Source organism: Motacilla alba, chromosome 1 (assembly GCF_015832195.1).
Source record: "Motacilla alba alba isolate MOTALB_02 chromosome 1, Motacilla_alba_V1.0_pri, whole genome shotgun sequence".
Taxonomy (NCBI): Eukaryota; Metazoa; Chordata; class Aves; order Passeriformes; family Motacillidae; genus Motacilla; species Motacilla alba.
The window spans coordinates 91,688,587-91,704,610 of record NC_052016.1 but is presented as its reverse complement, the minus strand read 5'-3'; the positions used below and the strand labels follow the sequence as shown (position 1 = coordinate 91,704,610).

At 36.9% G+C, this 16,024-nt stretch overlaps 1 protein-coding gene across 3 annotated transcripts in view; it reads right to left on the bottom strand.

The window, feature by feature from the left end:
- HERC2 (HECT and RLD domain containing E3 ubiquitin protein ligase 2) overlaps positions 1-16,024 on the bottom strand; it is a 102,000-nt gene that overhangs the window by 69,422 nt on the left and 16,554 nt on the right. For 2 of the 3 annotated variants that reach the window (XM_038151738.1, XM_038151816.1), the window contains exons 4-10: positions 13,451-13,588; positions 5,333-5,552; positions 3,535-3,635; positions 2,630-2,786; positions 1,697-1,807; positions 1,219-1,390; positions 473-646 (exon numbers count right to left, since the gene is read on the bottom strand). In XM_038151738.1, the coding sequence (XP_038007666.1) occupies positions 473-646; positions 1,219-1,390; positions 1,697-1,807; positions 2,630-2,786; positions 3,535-3,635; positions 5,333-5,552; positions 13,451-13,588 (1,073 nt within the window). The remainder of the gene's footprint in view (positions 1-472; positions 647-1,218; positions 1,391-1,696; positions 1,808-2,629; positions 2,787-3,534; positions 3,636-5,332; positions 5,553-13,450; positions 13,589-16,024) is intronic. The other variant, XM_038151896.1, reaches the window with a different exon arrangement.

The following is a 16,024-nucleotide window of genomic DNA, read 5'->3' as shown; positions in this document are numbered from 1 at the left end:
AAAATAAAGATACCAAAAATAAAGACTTGCATGCATCATGTTCAGTTCAGTCTGGTACTAAATAAGCACTAAGTGTCTATGGTAAGATTCAGAGATTTCGCAGGTTGCAAAGCTTGGCATTCACTTTTTTCTTTCTTTTATTTTTTTAGTATGTGAGACCCCCAACATTTTTAAAGTCTGGTCTTGAGAATTGACACTCAGAAATACAAGAACAGCTCAAAATATGGCAGAATTAGCCACAGTGTGGTAAGAAAGAATGGTTCATAAACCATAAATTGTTCTCCAAGGGTCACTGAAAAAGGGTTGATGTAATAAAAATCACCCAAGTAAGACAAATTTTAGAACTCCAAGTTATGTTGTGAAAATCAGAAATGAACTTGAAGAATCTTAAGTGCTGTTTTCCTCACATTCTGAAATTCAGTTATGCTTTTAGGGAAAACATCCTACTGTATTTGATATTGCAAACGATTACCTTATGAGATGTAGGAGAGCTACACTGTGGAGGCATACACGGGGTGGCGAGGCGGTCCAAATGAGCCATGATCACCACAGCTGTCTGTCTCAGATCAATCGCCAGCTCATTGTCCTGTGGCAAAGTCAGATACCTCAGAAAACTTTCATTTGGACTTAGAGGGTAAGTCAGGAGCTGGAAAAGAGAAAAGAGCAGTCAGAAAAACATTCAAGGTATAACTATGAGACTACACAATAAAGTTTAGGTAAGATGACTATCTGTACAAGTGTAAGAGAACAGGAATTAACTCTGCACATCCTTTTTTCACACTAGAGAAAAATGTGAAACATGAATGTTGACAAAATAGTCAGATTGTGCATATAAGAGAAAGTTACAAGGATAATAAAATTATGTCTCATCAACTTCAGTAATATTCACAAAGAGTCATAGTTCAATTAATTTTAAACACAAAATAAAAACAATCCAAATATGCAGAAAAGTTACTTAGCCACAATCTAAGTTCATTATCATATCAGCATTAACTACAAAACAAAATGCTTACCTCTAATCATGCTGTGGCATTCTTCCCCCTATCTCAAGAAACTCAAATGTTCACAGGAAAACCAAACTACCATGGTGTGTATATACACCCTACATGGAAAACACCACTAACAACTTTATTTGGATAACTTTATGATTATTTTAGCTAGGCAAATGAAATTTGATTCAACCATAATGCCCCTTTTAAATAAACCAAGAATAAGTACCTGAATCTCTTCCTCAGTATTGGGCATGTCTTTATTACATATTATACTCTGAAATCTTTGCAGCAAAGGTAGAAGGGGTGCACTTGTTCCCTGTGCAGATCGCTCATTATCCGTTTCCCTTGTTCCATTATCCCAAAGTTGAAGCAGCAACATAACTGCAGACAACATTTGGCTGGAAGAAAGAATCAACATTTTCTATCAATAAGCATTCTTAAAACCATTGGGTTAGGCTATCCATACAATTCAATTCATTTTGAAGTTTAGCAAAATTAGATGCCAGGGCTTTCTGTTTTAAACGGATTATCAAAATATAAAAAATGGATTTTGCAGTCTAGATAGTATTAGATCTCAATCACCGCTGCAAAATGAACTATGTATGAACTACAATTATTACATTAAACCCAAATCCATGAAAACTGAAGACTGTCAGCCCATTCCAACAGCAATGGTTAAAAATCAGAGTGCTCATGCTTCTCACCTTAGTGTACCCCTCTGCACTGCCAGTTCAAGCAATATGGCAAGTGCCAAGTGCTGGTCTTGCAAGGGAATGTTTCCTGGCCCCTTGGTACTGGGAGCTCCATGCACATCTCTATTTAAAAGTCAAACAATATACATTAACTAAGAGGGAAATAATACACAATTGCTTACCAAAAGCATCTACACCAAAGCACCTCAAGAACCACTAAACTTACAGAAAAATATCAAAGGGCTGATGAAAGCAGCTGAGAACAAAAGCCCACACATTCCAAACCAGATCAAATTTTAAAGGGATAGCTAGGCTTTAAAAACAACCCAAGCTTCACTATCTATCAACAGTTCTATCAAACATGCTAAGAACATGAAAAACATTTTTCACAGATGAAATTCAAATAAACATATTTGAATTATGACATTCACCTTAAGGGACATAGTTCCAGTATTGAAAAGACATTTCTAGTAACTACTAGTAATTTCTAGTAACTACTGTAAAAAGGTAATAACTTGAAGCCTACTTAAAATAACAGGGGAAAGAAGAAGACTGTTCCAAGTCCAACATGAGTGTATTTTCCCTCATGCACTAAAATCTGTATTATTTTACTATACTTGAAGGGCACAATTAAGAGTGCACATACATAGCATTACCAAAGCATTCTTCTGCAGACACATTTACGTTAGTAAAACACAATTGTTTTGCTAAGATTTCATGCAGTGATTCAGAATATTCCAATTCAGATGTTTCTTAAACAGCTAAAATCATTAAATCATATTTAAAGAGCATCATTTCAATAGTTAATTTATTTTTTGCTTGCTTGTATAACTACATTATAAAAGGAAGAAAATATTTCCAATTTTCTATAAATCACTATGTTTATACCCCCAGCTTCTGTGAGACGCAAGCTTGTCATTTAACAGCTCAAAAAAAGAAACTTACCCAGTCACAACAGACCTTAGGAATTTAGTAGCTCTTTCTACCACTTCCAGCCACACAGAAGACACAGTCCCTTCATCAAAAAGGGATGCCTCTGGAAGAGCTCGCAGTGCATCGAGTGACTCCTGTAACAATTCACTGCACAAGTCTGCATCTTCACCTAAGGAACACAGCAAGAGCAGTTACATTCCCACCTCTACAGAGGGAAATGGATGTACACAATATTTCATGGAGCTTTTCTTCAACACAAGCTACAAGTTACTTCCTACGGACAAAGTTCTCAATTTTCACATGAACACTTGACTACAAGATTCTGAAGAAATCTTCACCAAAAAAAAAAAATTCAGAAAGGTGAAAACCCAAACCAACTGATTTCACTATGCAGCCACCGAGAAAAGAGAAGAACTAGGGCTGGCTAGAGTAAGCCCACACCTGCCACGTGACCAAATGGCACAGACTGATATAGGCAGGTTTAGTGGCACAGGTGACAATTCTGCCAACCTCTGCAATTTTACAGTAGCTGACAAGTACACCAACTAAACACAAGCTTCATATTCAAAGCTTTTCCTAAGCTGCTGCTATCATGTAATAATATAGTGGCTTGAATTTTCTGAAGAATAAATCTACCTTTTCTGAAATCCAGCATTAAAAATACATGCTTTTCATGAAATCCCAACTTACCTTCCTCAGCATACAACATCCCAGAAAAACCCAACATTGATACTGGCATGGGTGGCTTTGATCAGCAACAACATTGTAGGGCATGGAATCACATAAGTGCAATTATGCAAATCCATCATTCATAAGTTTATAGTTCTACACCAATATTTAACACACATACACACACTTTAATGAGTCACACGGCTCCAAATGAAATATATATGCAATATGCTCAAGAGTAGACCTACCTGATCTCCAGGCTCGACGAAGGAAAGCAAATGCAAATGAAAGTGCTGCTCGGGATCCAACGCGTGCAAGTCCTTCCACACCTTTGCCCACAGGTCTTGAGCTAAATAAAATGATGTATGAATAGCTTCAATAAATTTGTTTTACAATAATATATATTTATGTCATGATTATTTTGTATAACATACATTCAATGATTTTATACTTTAGCCATATGCATGCATATACAATTACACAATTTTTACTTGTAAAGAATCATAGCTGTGCCTCGAGAAACAAGGTGAACAACATCAAAACGCCAGCAACCAAAATTCAACTTCAACCGCTCCAAAGAAACAATTCAACGTCCAATATCAAAAAGCTTCATAGAGAAAAATATAAACCAGACCAGCATAATGGACTGCCACCAAAAAAATGCCTATTGTTACTTAAAGTGAAATTATGATTCTTCACTCAAAATACACAAACATAAGGCACTTTATGTACTAATTATTTACTAAGGAAGTCTATATTTTTGGTTAGTTTGGACTGCATAAACTAAGCTTGCAATTTTTTAAAAATTAATCTTTAATTATTTGTAATAAGTTCCACCCATTTTGTCATTACTTATCTCTCTATTCAAGTCTCAATGCTAAAAAATCTCTGCAGTTTCTGTACTTGTGTGTGTAAGGAAGAGAAATAGCTTCAACTTTTGGTAATATCCACTGGACTCACATTCATTTCTGTTAACTTCTCTTCTCATACAGACAATCAAATTAATTTAAGTAAGCTCCCCTTTGTAGTCAGCAACAAGAGATTCCTTACCACTTCCAACACTGAAACACCAAGTCTAGTTTGTTTTGAGATTACAACAAAAGCAAAAAGCTTAGGACTTTTTCAAGAAATTATACCTGCATTTTTAGCAATATGATAACTTAAACAAACATATTAGTGAAAAAAAATTCAAAGGAACAGTGTACTAAAAGATATCCCTGTCAGAACTCAAATTCCATAATAACTAGTTGTGATAGCTACTTACATTCTCCTTTCATATCTGAATCTAGAGACAATCTAACAAAAATTTCCCTAGACAAATTGCTTGTTCTGTCAGACAGCTACTGAACGCTTTATTTAATGCCTTATCTGATAGATTTTTCTATTTTTAGGTCTAGACAGCTATCCAGACATGAAAAGTAATCAGATGATTCCTTACTCAGTTACTTCTCTTGAAACAGTTGCATACAAAATGCATAATTACATAATTTCCCACTTAAACTAAGGAAAACAATGTTCAGCTTTTTTTGTATTCGTATTAAATAGTTGCATGTAAAATGCACAATTTCTCACCCAAGCTAAGGTTCTATGTTCTGCTTTTATGTATTTGTATTTTTTTAATTTATGTGAGCTGACCAACTATCTAACTGAGCAACTATTGACAAAAATATATTGTTATTCAAACAATGTGATTTCCATTAGCACCATTTCTGAAACAGGCTTCTCCATACTTTCTAGCTGAGCAGAACAAAAGAAATACTTCAACAAATGTATACTTACAGCTCAAAGTTTAATATCTACAGCAATGTATTACAATAAAAACCTACTAGTGCAAACAGAGACACTATAAGAAAGCACCAGACAAGAAGGAGGACTGATGGCAGGAAACACCACTTAATATGGTAAAGCCATCTTAAGAAATAAGAGGTTTCTTTACCATTAATGTTTCACAAGGAGGAATAAATCACAATTAAGCCCTCACAGACAGGCTGATAACCTTTCTATGCCTTTTCTAATGGATTAACTTGTTCATGCATGTGTTATTACCTTTTCTTATCCACAGCAGGCAGAGGAACACTACTGCTTTTCCACTTTACTTTGATGTTCTCCTGAAGAACTGCTCTGTTCAGAGCAATGAAGTATCGTTCCAGGATGACCAGCCTCTGCTTTAGCCTCATAGCTGAGAGAGCTGTCGTTGCAGATTGTGTGGCCAGAGTTTGCTGTTCCTTTACTAGTACCTGGAGGCATTCCTTCAGTTCATTCACATCTGAGAATCAGAGAGAAATATCATTTTATGAACCTTCACCTTCGTTATATACAGTATCAAGAAAAATAAAGACAAATTGAAAATTGTAAATGGACCAGAAGTCTGAACCCAGTGGAACTCCCCATTTCTGTATTTAATACACATGGTATGATGTAAACAAAACAGGTGTTTAAATACAGGTTATTGTCAAAACTGGTTTTGTCTAAACATATCTAAACCTTCATATTTCATGTCTGAAATTAAAACATCAGGAAATGTTTTATGCTTTTCAAAAAAACAAGTTAGACAACAACTTCTTATCTTCATCCAACCTCAGAGTCAGACTTCTCTTAAGTGCAAGTCCCTTGCAAGTCCCCACAAGAACATGCTTTCATTTTACATATTATCTAAAGTTTCTCAGAAGTTATAAAACTACTCTCAGAAGCTCTAGGATCATTGCCAAGACCTGCAATGTCATAAATTTAAGATGCTTTCAATTACTATTAGCAAATAAAAGATCCCACTTATGTACCAATGCTAGAATATTAATTCTTCCTTCTCTTTATCCCAGCAAGTATGCAATAGCCCAAAGTCCTATTAATCTAATAAGTGATGGTAACAAGTACAGTGTCAAAAACAACAACAACAAAAAACCACTCTAAAATAAAAATTTGGAAACTGTATTTTTATATACTCTGTAGCTTTAAGTCCTAAGACAAACATCAACAATGTACATTCCTAATGGGGTTCTTTTCTGTCCCTTCATTAACAGTCTGATCACTGAGCCACCCCACTCTGCTTTGCACTGCATTATTACACTTGTCCTTAAGCCAACCACATTTGTTGCCTGGCAGCTACACAAAAGTATTTTTGTTTTAAATGACACCTGACTGAGGGTATGAAAAAAACCAAACATATGTCTGCATATATGCAACAACAGCTTGTGAAAGATGGACACATTTCAAAATAATTATAAAAACCAACCCCAAAATCATACAAAATCAACATATTTTTTGGAACAAGTGCCTCCAAACTATAGAAATTTAGACACTTTAGACTAAATCTAACCATAGTCTCTATGGTTAAAGGTTTTAATCTAAGGAGGTATAAAACTTCTTTTGCAACTGCAGCTGTAAAAAATATTTCAAAGTTTTGTCCCCCATCTTTACGTACCCAGGAAAGAATTCAAGCACCCTCTCTGCCACTGGATCACATTGCACAGTCACTTATGGTTTGCTGTCAGCCAGCATCCTAGCCTGTTTTCAATGTTGCTACTCACCTTTCACCATTTCATAATGTGTTAGATTCCTTCCCCTAGGCAATTCACATCTTTCCACCTGACTAGGAGTGATGTATTTTTTTCAACAGGAAAGAACAGATTAAAAAAATATTCCTTGCAGTCTAGACTTCTCAGATAAAAGTGACAGCAACAATTATACATCCTGACTCAAACAACAAGAAATATGACAAAACCAAAAAGAAATTTGACAAAAAGCCACACAACCCTTAATTTTAGCTGTACAAAATTTCCCAAACCACTGTGCAGCACAGAGCAAAAACACACCAAAAAAACCCCATCTCACAGTGTACCACAACAGCACATAATCAATACTGACATCCCACTTCCATGATGCAGCTAGGAAAACCATTCAAATACATAAAAGTCAGGACTTTTTTCCTCCCTTCCTGAACACTAAAGTCCTACCACCCTCTAAAATACCATCAGGCTATAACAACAAAGTACAAAATGACCATGCTGTCTTCTTCACAAAGAGACTTTGCTTAACACTGTTTGTTTTGACAAAAAATTTTATCCTGCAGATTCAATTCCCAAATTATGGGCTCGTATCTATAAGAAAAGTAAAGAAATCATCAAGAAGAAAGAAGACACTTTACCAGTTGTGTTTTGGGAAAAGACTCTATGTTTGGTGCTACAGAAAACCAGCACTGGGTGATTAGATTCAGCAGTCTGTCAAGTAATACAGAGCTACATGAATGCTGTAGCATTCATCCTTCATTCCTGCCTGGCAAGTTACCTAATTGAGGAAACTCTCTAAAATTGCTTCTGAGAGTTGAAGACATAAGTGAAAAAGCCCTTTGTCTCAAAACAACAACTAATGCAAAATCCATCATGGGGACTACTAGAAAGGAACACTTAGGGCAAGCAGAGATCACCTACTCACCAATCCTCCTGCAATTACTTCACAAGGAACTTTCAGGTAAAGTCTGCAACTGCATACCTTTCTAACCACTTTCAATCAGCCACAATGACATCCAGGTGTTACATAAATTAAGACAGATACATTTCTTGCCAGCAGAATTGCCTTGTTATGGTTTAGAGTCTGACATGTTTCAATGATCTCAGACCTAGGGGGAGGTTAAGAAAGCTGGGGGAGAAGGATGGGCCTTCACAGTTAAAAATAGCTGCAATTTTAGGAAGGCTTTCTACCAAAATTAAACATTCTGCTCATAAATATTTTATATAAACTTCCTTTACTGTTCCAAGAATGCAAAACAAAGTTCATATACAAAGTGTAGTAAAGGCTGGAACAGGTAATAGTATCCTTATAACTCAGACAGCTAAAAACTGAACCAAGGACTGTCTTGTTTTATTAAAAGCAACACTATTTTTAAGTGAGACATATCTATACACTTCCTCACTTTAAATCTTCTCTTATTCCACAATAAGTAAATTTATCTTTAAAAAAACTGAGTTAAGCTTGCAAAATATTTAAATATATCTGGAATCAAAGCAGTGAAACTCATTTCAATAAACCTTCAAATCCGAGCAACATTTGTTACTGAGGAACTGGACAGTCTAATGAGAGAATAGCTTATTAATAGTAACGATTCGAATTTCATCTGAGAAGGTTACAGGGAACTCTTTAAACAAAACTGTTCCTATGTCCCTACACCAGCCCTTGATGCCAGCCATCCTTTGCAATGCTATGCTATTCTATTGCCAGTTATTCTGTGAAAGGTAGAGCCACATTATCTACCTATTCTGCACCTGCACTGCAGGAGCTGGAGTCATACCACACCAGTTTAATTTCTCAAACCTCTATTAGGAGAATACTTGTTAACTGGCAGCTACAGTCAGGTATGTTGCTGGCTGCAGTACAGCTAGGCAAGGGCTTTACCCTCTTCTGTTAAAAATTATCCCATTTCTCCCTCCTCTCAGCCAACACTACACATCTTGACTTCCTAATTCCTCCTGCCCAAAGGTCCCTGCATTAGAAGGAAAAACACTGGAATTGTTCAACCCAGCCTGACAGAACAGAGTTAAGAAGTGGTGCTATTCAGATATTTGAGCTAAACGGGACAAAACAAACAGCTGAAGAGAGCATCTTCTTAAACCATCTCTGACACTAGCCCTAAGACAGGTAGCATGTCCAAAGGCAGTATGCTCCTGTTTTAGCAGCACAAAGAAATAACATGATTTGTGGTTTTTTAACACTCATTTCATTAGCTCTTTTAAACACTACATGCTTCTGACAGATAAATTAAGAACCTTAAAAATGCCAATATCAAGCTGAAATATTTCCAGGTTGACTCACAAACTTAAGTAACAGCAAATATAGATGTTACAGTGTGGAGAGACTTCAGACTTGGAAACACACTTCCAGCAGAATTTGGCATGAATCTACTGTTATAATGAGTACACATTCCTGTCACCAGCAGAACTAATGTGCTCTAATTTCCTAGAGAATTTCATTTTTTGTCTTCTCTTTCCCCTTCCACTACACACTATTTCCACAGGACAAAGCAGAGATAAAGGATGCAGTTGGCTTGGCTTAACAGGCTTCTAATGACCCTTCAAAACTCTAGAATGAGCAAATTCAAAAGTTAGAGGGAAGGACAAAAATGCCATCACATACACATAATTTCCTTCAGAAACAAAACCAAAATAGACTTTCAATGTTATTTTATACCAACAAAGACTAAAATGCCTAAAGGGCATTTAGCTTTTATATTTCTGCTTCCCTGTTCAAAACATGAACAACAGCTAACTTCACCTTCTAAGTATTCAATAGGAGAAATACTGATCAGCTGCATGTGCATTCAGAATGCATCTCATTTTGTGGCTGGGTGCAGGACAGTGAAGTGTCTGGAGGAGAAGCTTTATGAGAAGCAGATGAGAACACTTGGTCTGTTCAGCTTGGAGGAGACTGAGGGGAGACCTCACTGTGACCTTCAACATCTTTGGGAGGGGAAGTGGAGAGGCAAGTACTTGTCCCTCACTCTTGGGACCAGTGACAGGACTCAAGGATATAGCACAAAGCTAAGTCAGGGGAGGTTTGGGTTGGATATCTGGAAAATGGTTTTCACTCAGAGGGTGGTTAGGCACTGCAGTTCCTCAGGGAAGTGGTCACAGCACCAGCCTGTTGGAGTGCAAGTGTTTGGACAGTGCTCCCAGGCACATGGCGTGACTTACTGGGGTGTCCTGGGCACGGCCAAGAGCTGGACTCAATGATCCTCATGGGTCCCTTCCAACTCAGCATATTCTACAATTCTATAATTGTCAAAGTTTTACAGCAAAACTTGTTTAAATTGATATTCCAATACCCATGCACAGAACAAAATAGCAAGAATTTAAATTCCTGTATGTGTGTAAAAAACACACTAACACATTTGTAAAGAATTTGTAAAGCATTTGTAAATCTAAACTTGGAAGTATGAAACAGGAAATTTGATAAAAGCCAAAAGTATCTCAATAAAGAAAGCCAAAAGAAGGGGTTTTTCAATGCCATGACTGCTTTGTAATTACTTCTGTACACAGTGTAAATTTAGCTTTCATCATGTAACTAAAAGCCCATTACAGAATGGAAGTTTTGCCTATCTGCTTCTCTCACAACACAAATGCAGGAATACAAGTGCACTTGATAATGACAAGTATCTCAACAAGCTCACTGAAGTCACATGGTTAATTTTAACCTTGCCTCTTCAGTAGTGCCCATAAAGCATTTCCTGGTGCAATCTTGGTGATATTGTTAACACAATATCAGAAAAAAAAGGTGCAGCACTGTAAGTATGATTCAATAGAGCCAGCCTTAAGCACACTATGACTAAGAAAAAGAAGCCCAAGAAGATGAAATACTGCTCTATTTTCTGTAGGCTTTGAACAACCACTTCAAAGGGTTTTCTCTTTTTTTCCCCCCCATACCTAGGGCTGAACACCTGGACCTCAGATCATGTAAGATGTTAAAACCTGAAATAGCATCAGAAAAGAAAATTGAAAAAAAAAAGAAGGTAGTAAACAAGGATTTTTAGGAAGAATCAGAGGAACTTCTTTATGAATGTACTCAACCTGGTATGAATACAACAGACAGAAGATATTTTAAGGGAGCATTCATTTAAAAAATGAATAGTTTACCAGTGGTGTCACGAAAGAGCTGCATATGAAATAGAAGAAAAACACACTTTTAAGGTGTTTTTTTTTCTTTCTCTCAAAAGAGAAAGAAAAAAAAACACCTTAAAAGTCAAACAATGACTTATGGATGTATTTATTATTATCTTATGGATTCTTACAGTTCTTAGAATAGTAAGACCATTACAAAAAAATAAAAAAAAAAAACCACTACTATATCTTTGCCCTTCTCTGACAGCACAGTGATCTCAGCATAAATGAGACCCAGAGAAAGCATTTTGCTTCTCTGAACCTGTGCCAGGATGACCAAACAAGCATGGAGTTGAGGGGCACATGAAGTACTGTTTCTCAACACATTTAATGAGCAGGTTTTTCTCAGTGCTCCCACAATCTCTCAGCCCTCATGGGGGAGGGGTGTCACAAGGCCCACTGACCTAGATTAGCCTGAAGTTCAACACCAAGATCCTCCACACTTGGCAAAATAGGATTGTATTACAGCACAACTAAAACATACAGCGCCTAATACCTAGTTACTATTTTCATAATGTAAGGCTGTAAATCATTCAACTCAGTAGAAATACTTCAGTGTATTAACCTGAAACACTGACTTTAAATGCCCCTTCAGTTCTTTTTGTAACATAACTTCAAATTTCCATCTCTGAATTATACCTAACTTGTAAAGGAATATAAACTAAAATTGAAGACCTAGTAATTTTTTAATTCTTGATCAGCAATGATATATTTAAGAAATACCTCTCCTTTTTAAAAGTTCCCTCATGGTTTTGACGAGGAAATGTTTAAAAGTTTATTGTTCAAAGGATAATAGAAGAAATGCTTAAAACAGTTCACATTTTATGAAACATTAACAGAAACTATCAAGATGGAACTGATGCTGTAGTTTTTTCAGAAGTAATTACCAAGCCACCACTAGGATGGCTCAAAAGGCAGCTGTTTGCTATATTTCTGACAAATGCAAAACAAAAATTAACAAGGTAACCTACAACCATAAACAAAAGCCACACTTGTGGTAAATGCATTTATTGTATAACTAAATCGCAAGTGTGTTCATAACACTGTTTAAGGATTTTTGTCACAGCTAGGTGATACAAACTTTAAGCACAAATGGTAACAGAGACCAAGGAATAAAAATTTCTGACGAATCCATACACGTGGCAATAAACCATACTATATATAAGCATTAAAAGTAACTACCAGACAGAAAGCTATTTCTTTCTGAAAACTCCAAACGCACATACATCCTTTTATTTTGAAAAACTGCTTCTTCCATTTTTTAAAAAATAATTGGAGGGTGAGCTTAAAGACCAAGTGTTGTCTCAAACACTTTGGTCAGCTGGAAGAAATTTGTTAAGATCTTTGACATTTAGATTACCATTCTGTAAAATAGTTTTATACTTTTCAGCAACACACATTAAATAAGAATATAAGACATAAATAATGTGACCTTCAGCTCACATCTCTACAACACATTCAATTCTCGCTCCCTATTCCACTGTAGCAGCAATTCTTGTCATTCCTGATACACTGCAAGATTCTGTCCTACTACAGAGTGACAGCAAATCCATCTGTCCTCCTGTCCTCAAGGAAAGGGAGCAAGCAGGCTGGCACAGAGCAGAGAACAGCAGACTGGCAGCTGACCTGTGGCTCAACAGAAACAAGTATCTCCCCTAGCAAACACAGCTACACAGATGCAGATTCTGGCACTGAAAAGATAATACTTTTCCCAGGGATCTTCAAGTGCTTCTGGGTGAAGGGAAAGGACAAGTGACACAACAGATGTCTCTGAAGTTTGCACATGCCAACATCTGAATCAGGCAATATCACGTACCAGGAGCTGTAAAATAAACTACTGAACTGAGGCTTCTTCTGATCTGCTATTTTTAAACATGGACAATTTTAGACAATGAACTACTGCTCTACAGTAGCAAACAGATACAAACTTCAACTGGCTTCAGTATCAAAAGCAGTATTTTATAGACCACCACATGAAGATGTGAACACACAAACTGCTTTTCCACTGCCACCACAGGTGCAATTACTGTCAGTAAAGGTCAGGACAAACAGTTAACTGAACTAACCATTTCAACCTTCCTCCCATGATTTACACAAACCTATCTACCAGACCATGAAACCAAAGAGAAAAATCACCCCTTAAACCATTACTGCCTGCAGAAAATTCAGGCTTCAGAAACGAAGCAATTTCTTTATAGTGTCTGCAACTGAAAAGAAACATTCACTCATGGAACTTTTCACTGGGTAACTTCATTTATTTCAAGTCAGTCTATCATTCCTTCAAGTAGTCTGAAAGGGGCAAATTGACTCTTCAAGTCAAGAGTCTAATTAAACCTGAAATTAATTACAGCAAATATCTAATTTCAGTCACAGTTAAACCACATATCCAACTTATTTCACTAACCTAACAGATGCATAGGTCAGCAAGTACATTTGATACAAATACTTCGTGATGCTACAAAAGTAGTGATCAATATAGAATACATAATGACAGTGAAAATGACCAAAACAGCTGTGATACCTGGTTGTTTACCCCACACCCAACTCTCAACAATCGATTTGGCCCTGTAAGTGGGCAGTGGAGTCTCTTCTTCATCTTTCTTTTCTTTGTCGTTCTGCTCTTCTTTCTTTGATGCAGTTTGGCATTCAGTGCTATCATCTAAAGAAAACAAAAGGGAGAGGGAAAAAAGAAGACCAGTTAAGCTACCTTCAAGTCAGGTCTAGATTAGAAATATACAGGTGAAATCCCCAGCCCAGAAGCTTACAGAAATACTGTCTATCATTAAGAGAACATGGTGGGGGAAAGTAGTATTTTACCATGTTAACTGTCACAGATGCTGGGTCGTGTTACATTTCGTAAGACAGTGACCTTACAATCCAGAAATCACCTCTGTAACCTCCTCAGGATGATGACCATCATACCATCATATAAGAATTGCAAAGGATTTGCAATATACAGTACTGCAAAGGCATTTGAAGAATGAAGGCATTTGAAATCAGATTGTGCTCCCAACTATCTGTATTGCTGTAGCATTTACTAGGTTTTATATTCCGTTTCCAAGAATAAAAAAGACAGCAATAGCCTGTATTTCAAAATCAAGGAGAGCTATACATTGGCATTTACACTACTTTTATGCAGCAGTATGTCAACAATTGTAAAATATCTAGCATCTTAGTAATTACTGGCAAGTACTGAAAATAATACCACCAATTTCTGCCCAAGCAACAAAACAGCATGTGCAATCCTTTTGAGACTATTTTCACAAAGTCAGAACACAGACATTAGTCACTTATCTCTGTAATCAAAGGCTGCCTGAAAGTCTCAATTTTCTAAATGGAGTAGAACTAGACAGCTGGAAGTTTCTCTTTATTTATATTAGGATTATGGATTTCCATAGCCATACCTCCAGTCAGTTCAATGCCTTGCAATTGAGGGACTCATGGCCAGCTACTTTCCTCACCCTGACCTTCTTTTCAAACCATACCACTCAAAATTTCTCAAGTCCTGTATTTGAAACTTGCCTATGAAGAGTTTAGTTCCAGCCTTTTTTACCTGGCTCCTAGAACTGATCAATCCTTCATTCATATCTGCCGGTCTAGTCCAAAGACTCCTTCCCTGAATGTCCCAGCCACAACATGACAGATAATCACTACTATTTTGTCTTTTTTCCTTTCTCACCCCACATACCCCACCAAAATAATACATTTGTACCAGCATATATCAGAAGAAAATAATAAGCAAGAGGTTTACATCAGACATGCAACATCTGACTGCAGCCTGCCTCACACTCATGGAATGAGATCAAAGGCTCTCATTACCTCAGAATGTACAAAATACACCTATCACAATGTACAAGAACATTCAACTGTTCTTTCCATCTGGGCAAACAGAAAATTAAAGCTTAATCTGGCTGGAACTGGACCTGTGATTGCCTCTTTGTTAGGTTTTTTTTTTTAACTGGAGACAATAAGACCTCCCAAAATAAAGTTCTTTTGGGTCACCTTAATTACACAAATTTTAAATTAAAGGACTGTTTCCTGACCTGTAACTAACAGGTGCTCAGGAGGTGGAAGATGGAAGACTGAAGCGCAGGGAAAAAGGAAAGGAGGCATAATTGCAGTATCCATGATGGAGCTGAGATTGTGGGCCAAGGAAGAGATAGCAAAGTCACTTGAGAACAGGAAAATGTAATTTGGATATACTTCTTGTAAGTGGCAAACAGAGAATCTAACTGTGTCCCTCAAACACTGAGGAACAGCCTGTGAGTCACCAGTTTGATAACAATGTCCAAAATGTGACTCAATCCAGCTGTTTCTTTTAGAGGTACTGGAGAATAACATGAAAAGTACAGAACCCATTATAGACCACAGACCCTGCTCAGCCCCAGTGGCTCAGAATATTTCCACAGTAACACCATAATCTCACTGTTTCTCCACTCACCCACACGTCTAGAGACACACTTTGCAGGGTCTGGAATTTTAGTTAGTGGGTAGAAGGATGCTGTGCCAAGACACAATTTACAGGCAGCTGTAGGAGAACTTGTTACGCTTTTCAACAGATCCTTGGCAAAGGATGACAACCAAGGGCTACAAACTTAGTCATTCTATCAAACTCCTCACTGCAAACAGAGAAGATCCCAATCCAGGTGGGAACTCAAGCTTTGGATGGAATAAAAACAACCCCAGCATGTAAATACACAGGAGGATTTTTTTTTCAATTGCCTGTATGAACCAGGAAGAGGAGCAATGAGAGAAAAAGTGGGAAGGAAATGAGCTTAAAAAACACATTAAAAGACCATGTCAAATCATTCCACAAAGACAGTTTAGTAAACTTGCAAAAAAACTACTTGCCACACAACAGACAAAGCTGGTATCAGTCTAGATTGAAAGCAGCAACACAGACATCATAATGATGGAAGTTCTGTATTGCTTCATGAAAGATTTTTAAACAGGAAGACCCAAAGATTTTTCAAAAAGAGGGGCAGGGAGAAGAAATATCTTGAGCGAAGCCAGAACAGACCAAAATAACAAGATCATTTTCAAAACAATGCATGCAAAAATACAGTGCAGTGTGTCAGCATGATTTAACTTAATT